Source organism: Microtus ochrogaster, linkage group LG4, assembly GCF_000317375.1.
Source record: "Microtus ochrogaster isolate Prairie Vole_2 linkage group LG4, MicOch1.0, whole genome shotgun sequence".
Classification (NCBI taxonomy): Eukaryota; Metazoa; Chordata; class Mammalia; order Rodentia; family Cricetidae; genus Microtus; species Microtus ochrogaster.
Genome location: NC_022030.1, coordinates 60,865,384 through 60,875,890, shown reverse-complemented (window position 1 = coordinate 60,875,890; position 10,507 = coordinate 60,865,384). Strand labels below are relative to the sequence as shown.

Sequence of the window (10,507 nt, the reverse complement as noted above, 5' to 3'; positions counted from 1 at the left end):
ACACACATCACACCACACACACACCACACACACCACACACACACCACACACACCCCCCACATACACACATCACACCACACACACACCACACACACACACACCACACACACACACCACACACACATACATACCACACACACACACCACACACACACATACATACCACACACACACCCCATATACACACATCACACCACACACAACACACACACACACACACACACACACTGCTCTCTCTTTCCTTTGAAGCTTGTCATTGAAGGAGCTGACCGCTTAATTCCGTGGTCTTCCATGTCTGGCTAACATCTCTCTGACCTTTGGATCAAGGTTCCTTTGTCCTGAGTTGAGAGAAAATTCCAGAGACATGTCTCTTATCTCCCATACATTCCACAGCCACAGGTGTCACCTAGGCTTTAAAAAGCTTTACATACAGAAAATATAATCACATGTTATTATTTTTATGCTACACAAACTCGGCATTGCCAAAGCAAACTTTGGGGGAACACCCAGTTAAGCCTCCTCTTGTAAGCCCCTCCTTCCTAGGACACGCCCATCCTGGATTTCAGTGGGCTGGTACTATGTACAAAGAACAACAGCTCAGTGGGGCTCGAGAGCCTGCACCCTGGTCTTGCCTCGTGCCCTGAATATTTAAAGTCTTCTCAATATCTGTGCCTCCGTGTGTAAGGGTCTGATGCTCAGCTGAGGCTGTGGTGGAAATTGCTGGATGGTCCTAAAAGCCAGGAAGAACAGTCAGCCGATGCATTGCCAGCCTTTGTGACTCACATCTTTGGGAAGGGAGTAACTGGGGTATGCTTTAATGGCACATCCTGTCCAAGGGACGCAGCCCACAGATCAAATATTAGACCTGCTAACCTTCCCAAAGGCAAATAGGTGGTAGTGTGGGTTTTGATCTCTGCAAATACACAGGAATTCCTGAGATAATCCGTGAAAGTCCTGCCAGTATGAGACATAGACACACACAATGGCTCATTTAAAAGTCAGCAGAATGGGCTGCAGAGGAGGCTTTGGGGTTAGGAGCGTTTACTGCTCTACTAGAGGAACGGGGTTCGATTCCCAGCACCCACATGGTGACTCCCAATCATCTGTAACTCCAGTTCCAGGGGATCCGATGCCCTCTTCTGGTCTCCATGGGCACCAGACAGACATATAGTGTGCACACATACACAGAGGTAAAACATTCATGCATACAAAATAAAACCAAAGTTAAAAATCAGGAGAAAAATAAGACAACCTCATTCACCCTTAGCTGATCCGTCATCCCGACAGGCAAGCAGAGAAAAGCTGCGGAGCGGCTGAAACCGGAAATGAGCTGCCTGTGCAGGGCTGGAGGTTAGCGTTGGTGTGCGAGGGCTGATGGGAGTCTCTGCTATTTGGCCCCTGTCCCCTCCACTCACAGGTCACCAGCTGCATTCTCCCTAGGGTTTTCCTTACCGCCTGGCCTTGTCCTTTCCCAGAGCCTTCAGGAAGGCTGCCACGCCCCTTCCCGCACGTGCCTGACCCTGGGTCCTGCCTCCTACCTTCAGGTCTCCGCTTCTTCCACCGCTTACTCTTTCATATCCTCTGCATCCGGCAGCAGTCCCAGCTGCTCACACTTCCTGTGAGCGACACGTTGCCATCATTTTGTCCTGCTTTGGATTAGCTCTTCATTCATAGAGGCTGGGGCAAGGGGCATGCCCTCACACTGCTCTTGGGAGTGCTAAGTCTGAGTTCTGCTCTTGAGACTGGGTTCCACTTGGCTGGGAGTCACCTATGACCCTTCTAACGTGCAGACCCAGCTCTCTTTTCTGATTGGGAGGGTTTTGTGTGTGTCCCTGTGACCTTGTGGTCACCTTCACAGTGTGCAAAGGGAAGGCCGGTCTCATGTTTCTTGTCTAATCTTAGTCCCAAATTCTCAACTCTTGAACCAGAAAACTAAATTCTGGTGGTTTCTCAATTCGTGGCTCTTCTACATGCATGACCACCTCTCCTGGCACCATCTTTTTCCCCCCCCCCCGTGAGTCTCCTTCCCTAGTTCGGGTCAAACCAACAATGGGGATTCAAAGGAGATTTTGGCCAGGTGACCTTCACAGTAACATAGGCCACGAGACACCAGCTCTACATCTCTTTAACCAATACCCTGGCTGCTTAGGGCCTCAGATCAGTCTGATGAGGATGCTCTAAGGGCCAGGGGGATACCAGACACCAGAGCCCATCACCCTGATGCGTAGACACACATATAAATGTCTTCCCTCCCCTTCACTGCTGGGCCTGTAGCCATGGCCCCAGCAAGGCATAGCGTCAGGTATGGTGCAGTAGAACCTTCTCTGGTTCTCCCTTTGACTCGTCACACTGCTGCCTCTTCTTGTCTGGGTTCCACTCAACACCATCCACGGCTCCACCTCTCCTCCTCACTCCACCCTATTCCTCTGCCTGAGAAGTTGTTCTTACCCCCATTCCCCTCTTCCCCACAGGGACACTGAGGTTTCCTGAGAGCAGGCTCTCCCTCCCCTCCCTTGCCCTTCTCTCCCCTCCCGTCCTTGTCCACCAGCCTCCGACTCTAACTGTCCATGCTGCAAAGACACCCAGGATCCACATGCCTCTCCAACTTCGTCTGTCTCCACTGTGCAGCAGCGGGCTTAATCTCTATGCTATGCTGTCATCTTCTCCTCCATCTTGTCACTTGGCTTTCTGGGAGAGAGCAAGCAACTTGAAAATCAGCAGTCTCTCAAAATCTCTGACCTGGGGATCCCTTTACATTCTTACACTATTGAGAGCCTCAAAAGTTTTTTTTTCATGAGTTTCATATCATAACACTAAGCATACTAGAGCACAAAACTGGTTTTTGTAAAAATGTTTGTTAATATAAAAATAATAGCTAGGCATAGTGGCGCACACCTTTAATCCCAGAACTGCAGTGGCAGGGACAGGTGGATCTCTGTGAGTTTGAGGCCAACCTGGTCTACATAGTGAACTGTGAGATGAAAACTTGTCTCAGGAAAGAATAATAGTTAACAACAATAAACCACTTGCATTTTAACCTATTTATTCTTAAAAAAAAAAAACTTTTTCCAAAACAAAACCATAAGCGAAAATGGTGTTGGCCCTATGTATTTGAAAATTGATCCAATGCTGAGTTTAACAGCAAGTAAGGCAGCTTCATCTTGCCTCCACATTCTGGGTGCTATGGTAGGGTATTTGGGGAGACACAAAAGGTAATCCAGCCTTGTGTATATCCGTATCTACAAAATGGAAGAGGGGTTTATTTTAATCCTCTCTGTGTGTCTCTATTTCTCCCTGTGTCTCTGTCTCTCTCTATTTCTTTATCTCTGCTCTGCCTCTCTCTGTTTCTCTCTGTCTGTGTGTTGTGGGGGCAGGCACACATGTGTGTAAGTAAAGTCTTTCTAGCCTAGCATGGTCTCCAGCCACAGAGAACTGGTCTCTAGCGTCAGAGAACTGGGATTACTGGTATGTGCCACTACATCTGGTTGGAGGAGCTGACTTGTTTTTTGAGGAGGGGGTGAGATGATTTTTGGATAATTCTGCACATTAAGTTTGACCACTTCTTGTAGTTTCTTGCGGGTTGATTGTGATGTGGGCTCTTGAACCTTATTGATGAGCTTTTCATTCTGATGTCCAGTCCATCTTTCCCTTAGAGAGAACCTTCTACCTGTGTGTAATTTTTGAAACGGAACCTTTGAAAATCATGGCTCCCTGAGTTGTTCAGACCTTCGCATGGTGCCATGTCCACTCAACAGAAGGAAACTGAGTCACACTGCTCTACTATTCCTAGAAATGGTGAAAGCTGGAAACTGTCGCTCTTGCAAGAGAGGACAAGGGTTTTCTTAAGTTCTACTTTGTGTTTGAAACTTTCATTTTTCTGTGGTCAGCAATCAGTCTTTCTTGAAGTAGCTGCTCAGTGTTCATTTTGGAGAAGACATCTGTCCCCAGACACCTCTCTCCAGAGGATCATGGATCCAGTTTAGGTGAGGTGCCCAGCCGCTGACAAATGCCTCCTAACCCCCAACATGGTGCCTCCTGGTCTTCTCCCATTCTCCAGCTAGAACCTGAAACGGGGGATCATGCTTTCCCCCCAGTTCAGTACCTGAAATATAATTCCAGCTCCGTCCCCAGGCTTTCTTCACCCTCTAGCTATCATGGCTTCAAATGTCTCCACCTCCTTCTTGCCAAGCTGGGGTCTGGAGGAAGGGTGACCCATAGCTTCCCTGGTTGGTGCAGACAGGAGAGCGGAAGTGAAGGAGGCTGGGCCTTCCCGCTGGGTCCTGGGCCCTGTGACTATTCATAGCCAGATGTGTGGGAGTGGCTTTATCTGAACTATGCTATAGAGCAATACCAGCATTGCTCCAAGATTTTGGTCACTGCTGGCCTTTTTTTCTTGGTTTCCAGAGTGTGTCAACAAGTCTTGAGGTTCCCTCCTTTCAGATAACTCTCACTTGTCTTACTTTGACATAAAACTAGCGAGCACAATTAACTCTTTGTCAACTTGACAAACACAACAGTGCTAAAAGCCATATCTTTTCCTTCCTTGTACTTCCCCAAGAACACACACTAAAATCAACATTACAATATAAACATTACAAATTGTAAAATTTTTCACACTCTTTAAAAATTTAAACACTTGAAAGTAGAAATCAGTCTCTTGAAATAGCCAGCCTCTTTCAAGATCCAATCTTTCAAAAGTCTCTCAACCACGAACGCCTGTAAAATCAAAAATACGTCCTTACTTCCAAAAGGAAGAACCAGGACACAGTCACCATCTGAACAAAGTAAAACCAACTCCCAAAACTAACTCAATGTCCAGTTATTTAGGATTCACTCGTGATTTCCTGGGCTCCTCAGTGGGGCTGGAGTCCCTTCTCCAGCTCTGCCCTCTGCAGCACACAGAGCTTGTCTTCCAGGCTCTGACTGGTTCTATTGCTGCAGCCGCTCTTGGTGTTTGTCCCATGGTACTGGCATCTCCAAAACTCTGCTGCAGCTGGGTTGCACTTTCACCAATAGCCTCCCCTGGGCTCTCTTCATGGTTCCACAGCCCTGCATGACCCCTTCAATCCTGGGCCTTCAACTGCCACTGAGGCTGTACCTTCCCCAACGGCTTCTCCTGGCCTCTCACAGTGCCAAACCTCAGCTGCTCTCCGTGACCCCTTCATGCCTTCAAAACTAGAACTACCTGGGCAGCTCTTACACTACCAAGTTCATCTGCCAGGACAAGGTAAAACCTTGGCTGCCTCTAAATACAGCTTCTGTGTGCTGACTCTCAGGAAACATTCACCTCACTTCTTCCCAGAAGACTTCACCTCACTGATGCTGGTTTCTTCTTAGAATCACTAATGTGCCAGTTCCAGCTGACTGACGTCAAGCACTCCAGCAAAACAAAGAAAGGTCCATTCTAGCAGGTCTGGCATCTTGTCAATCACAGCTGATTCTTGAGCCCCAGGGAACCAGAACGATGAGGTCTTAATTGACAATAACTAGGGCCCCACCCCCAGGGTCTTTAAACTTCCCTTTGGAACTTCACAAGCCCGAGCGCCATCCTTTGCGTTCCCCTCAACATCCTCCTCTGCCAAGCTCCTACAAAGCAGCCCACTGAGCTCTCAAGACTCAATGGCTTTTCTAGTCCAGCATTCCAACGCCCTTCCACAATCCTCCCCCAAACACGGTCAGGTCTGTCACATCAACACAATACCCCACTCCTGGTACCAACTTGTCTTAGTTAGGATTACTATTGCTGTGATGAAATACCATGACCAAAGAAACTTGGAGAGGAAAGAGGTTATTTGGTTTACATTTCCATGGCACTGTCCATCCTCGAAGGAAGTCAGGACTGGAACTCAAGCAGGTCAGGAACCTGAAGGTAGGAGCTGATGGAGGGGTGCTGCTTACTGGCCTGCTCCCCATGGCTTTCTTAGCCTGCTTTCTTATAAAACCCAGGACCACCAGCCCTGGGGTGGCATCATCCACAGTGGGCTGGGCCTTCCCCCATCAAGCAATCATTAATTAAGAAAATGCCCTATAGCCAGATCTTAGGAAGGCATTTTCTCAATTAAGATTCTTCCTTTCAGATAACTCAAGTATGTGTCAAGTTGACATAAAACTATCCAGCACGGGTAGCTAGTCACTCCTGTTCAGAAAAGATGTTATAGTGTCTGAAACAGTGGGTGGTGCCAAGCCTTTCAACGCTATGCCTCTTCTCATAAGTCCATACCCAAGACACAGCAAGCTTATAGAATAAGTACAGTATGAGAATAACAGTACAGCTGAAAATAGAACAGAATGTTATAAAAACATATCACAAGAACTATAAAATTTAAATGTGAAAAAATCAGCAAATGATTTCAAAAACTGAGCTCTATAGAGAGCTCTCAGAAGAACTATGAATACAGTCGATACTTGGAAAGGGTGATCACCATCCTTGGGCATCAGAGAGATGCAAACGAAAAACTGCTTTGTGGCCCCATCTCACCCCAGTCAGAACAGCTACCATTGAGAAAACCACTGACAACAAGTGCTGGCGGGGATGTGGAAAAGAGGGAGCCTTATTCTCTGCTGTCATAAATATAGACTAGCTCCAGCCACTGTGGAAGATAATATGGAGGTTCTTGGAAATAGAACTCAGCTATGCCAGGCCTGGGCATACGTCCAAAGTGTTCTAAGTCAGCACACCACAAAAACATTTACACATCTGTGTTTATTGCTGCAGTATTTGAAATACCCAGAAAATGGAACCGGTCTAGATGACCATCAACAGGTGAATCAATAAAGAAAATGTGTATGTATGCAGAGGAATTTTACATGGCCATGCAGAAAACTGCAATCAAGTCATTTGCAGGAAAGGGGATGAAACCATAAATCTTTATGCTAAATGAAATAAATCAGACTCAAAAAGACCAGCGTTAATATTTTATGCATCTATTCGTGTTTACATCTGTGTGTTTATAGGTAACAAACCGGGGAGGAGGAAATCCATCTTTTATTTATTTGTTTGTTTTTTTTGTTTTGTTTTGTTTTTGTTCTTTGAGACAAAGTCTCTCTATGTAGTCCTGGCTCTCCTGGAACCCTATGTAGACCAGGCTGGCCTCGAACTCACAAGGATCTGCCTGCCTCTACCTCCTAAGTGCTGGAATTAAAGGTGTGCACCACTCTACCAGCCCAGCTGGAGGAAGGAGGTGGGAAATAGAGAAGGTAATGGATTCCACACAAAAGGAAAGTTTAAGTAGGAACTAACTAGGAGAGGAAAAGGAACCAGCTTGGGGGAGGGGTGGGGAGGGAGATAGCTGGGAACAGTGCAGAATGACACATGTGTGAGAAAGCCCAATGCTTTGTAGTCTGAATAAAAATGTATAAAAACAATACAATATTTAAAATCATGTTCTCTCTCTCTCTCCTATATACACCCTTTTTTTTCTTGTTGGCCATAAAAGTAAAGCAGTGCCATTCCAACCAGGTGTACCCTCCCAGCACCCTCAATCCTCCCATGCTGGAATGTCCCCACGGACATGGAAGACTTCAGAGTCCTCAGGAGACAGTGGTCCCTGTGCCTTGCTAAGTTTTCTCACTCGGAACAGATTACCGTTATCCTATCTAAAACTAAAAATGTTGTGCTTGGCAGGCATTCTGGGAAACTCAGGACAAAGGGGGTGCATTCATTAGGATCTGGGGTACATTTTCCAGTCAGTTGCAGCTGGTTCCACTTGGCAGACTCGCCAGGAAGCAGTGTTATTTTAAACCAGATGGTCTCGAAGAACAGGTTTCTCCTGGGACTTCCGGGTGCTGGGTGATTCCTGTCTGGAGACACTCCAAGCCAAACACCTAGGTCAGGTTCTGTAAGGGCAATCCTGGGCCTTGACTTGGTGCGTGGTGGAAGACGTCCAAAGCCACCTGCTGAGGAAATGTCACTGAGCCTTGCCTCGGGAGTCTCTGACCCACAAGAGAAGGCACAGGGCACAATTGTAAATGCCACAGCAACGCTAAAGGGCAGTACCATTCTGTAACAATCATAGGTTTCAACTCTAGCCTACCAAAATTGGATATGATTAAGCCTGACCTGTTCATCCCCTCCAGAAAGAGGGCAAACTGGCGTTCTGCTGATGGCCAAGATGCCCGATATTGCCTTCCATCATTTTGGGCCACACTCATGCACAAGGAAGTGCCGTGCTTGCGGGCACATATTCACACTGCCTACACTCAGCCACCTCATGTAGAAGCAGCCATCTGATGTTTTTCTTGGTCCTACACTCTTCCCAGGGGACTGAAGGGCAAGATACAAAAGGAGAGCTCGAAGAGGGAGCTGCTGTCTGACACAGCCCATCTGAATGAGACCCACTGTGCCCGCTGCCTGCAGCCCTACCGGCTCCTCGTGAACAGCAGAAGACAGTGTCTAGAGTGCAGCCTCTATGTCTGCAAAAACTGCAGCCACGCCCACCCAGAAGAGCAGGGCTGGCTCTGCGACCCCTGCCACTTGGCCAGGTGAGCCCCGGAGGCAGAACATCCCTAATGGCTTCTAAGCCTGCTGTGTCCCTTTGGGTGGGGCTGGCTGGGGAAGACACTGCCTCAGACCCGCGCTCATCTCCCCGCAGAGTCGTGAAGATCGGCTCCCTGGAGTGGTACTACCAGCACCTGAGAGCTCGGTTCAAGCACTTCGGGAGTGCCAAAGTGATCCGGTCTCTCTGTGGGCGGCTGCAGGGTGGCGGTAAGGGGAGGACTCTGCCTGGGGCTGTTCCAGACATCCTTTAATGTTGAAGAACTGTTCCACTGTGGTTGGTTGGCTTCTGTGTGGCACAGATCTCTGGAGCCCTCAGTCTCGTTCCAGCCCCCTGAGAGTTCCAGTTTGCTATAAACATCCCCAATATTTGAAGTCAGTGGTTTTTTCTTTTTTTCTAAAATTTTACACTATGTTGAGGATTCGTAGCCAGGGTGTCAGCCGTCTGTCACTTAGAAGTTGACAGAGTTTCCCTTTAGCCATCTAGAAAGTTGTGGGAATTAACACTTACTGCCTGCGATAATCGGCCACTCTCAAAACTGTCTCCATGAAGACCAGCAGGTAGCGCTGTGGGACCAAAAACAACGTAGCGGCACTTCCTCACAAGCCGCTAGGTCCCAAAGCTTTATTCTCCCCTGCTGGGCTCCTGTAAACAGAGCAAGTCAAGACACAGCAGAAGAAAGGAGCTCGCACTTAACGCTATTTTATTCTTTAAATATTTATTAAAATTAATCTGTGTGTGTGTGTGTGTGTGTGTGTGTGTGTGTGATATGTACATGTAAGCGCAGGACCATACATGTTAGAGAAGTTCATGAAAGAACCTGGATCTAGAGTTACAGGTGTGTATGGACACCACCACCACCACCACCACCCAGTGTGGGTGTTGGGAATCGAACCCAGATCCTCTGCATAAACAGTCTGTGCTTTTGGCCACTAAGCCATCACCTCCCAGAGGGGACTTTCTTAAAAGAAAATAAAAACAACCAAAAGAGCAAAGTTACTGTTCTGAGCTGACTCAGCCTGGGCATGAATTGTGTCATTGCAGACCCTCTGAGCAAGGCCTGTTTCCAGGCAGGGCTTCATGGGCTCTTCATAAAGCAGCCTTCGTGCAGAAAAGGAATGGGCTCTCGCCTGTTGCTAGGTACCCAGCATCCCCTCCTTATCAAAGCCCTATGTTTGCATGCAGGTTTTCCCGGCAGACAGCAGGATTTACTTGCTGTCAATAGTGGGGCTTCAGCTGTCTTCTTTTTTGTCTTTTTTTTTTTCTCCCAGGCAAGTGAGGTCAGGACGTCCCTGGTCTGTGGCAGGAATGTGGGAAACCCTTCAGACTTGTTTAATATGTTTGATCAGATAGGTGCAGCTCGGACCTGTGTCCTCAGTGTAGAGAGAAGTCAGAAGTCGTATCTGGAAGGATCCTGAAGGCTGGGGAGGGGTGCTTAGCTTTTGCTGTCACCCAGGAAGTCAGCCATTGCCTCCACAGCCTGTTTCTGCTGACACCGACCCCTCCCATTCTGCCACCCTGCAAAGGAGGTTCTGCCCACCATGCTCCCAACAGGTTCAGGCTCAGACTGAGCAGGCATGGGTGGTAGAGGGAAGGAGAAAAATCCACCTGAGAGCCTCCCAGACCCACGACCCAGGAGCCCAAAAGTACAGGGCAGGAAGAGGGCCCCCTGTGTCCCTCCAGCACTTTCCCAGGTGGCTGTTCGTAGGCAGCAGAGTCACAGGCAGGATGAGGGATGAAAGTGGGGTACACTGACCAAGGTCACATCCTGAGGAACCAGAGCCATCTGAGGCCTGGCTCACCTTAGAACAGTATCCTGCTGTGGAAATGAAGAAGACAGTGTTTTTGGATGGATGGATGGATGGATGGATGGATGGATGGATGGATGGATGGATGGATGGGTGGATGGATGGATTTATGGATGGATGGATGGATGGATGGATGGATGGATGGATGGATGGATGGATTTATGGATGGATGGATAGATGGATGGATGGATGGATGGATGGATG

At 48.0% G+C, this 10,507-nt stretch overlaps 1 protein-coding gene across 1 annotated transcript in view; it reads left to right on the top strand.

The window, feature by feature from the left end:
• The window catches only part of Mlph (melanophilin), a 44,258-nt gene that overhangs the window by 13,596 nt on the left and 20,155 nt on the right, over window positions 1-10,507 (top strand). The window contains exons 3-4 of the mRNA XM_026786065.1: window positions 8,260-8,481; window positions 8,592-8,704. Coding sequence (XP_026641866.1) covers window positions 8,260-8,481; window positions 8,592-8,704 — 335 coding nt within the window. The remainder of the gene's footprint in view (window positions 1-8,259; window positions 8,482-8,591; window positions 8,705-10,507) is intronic.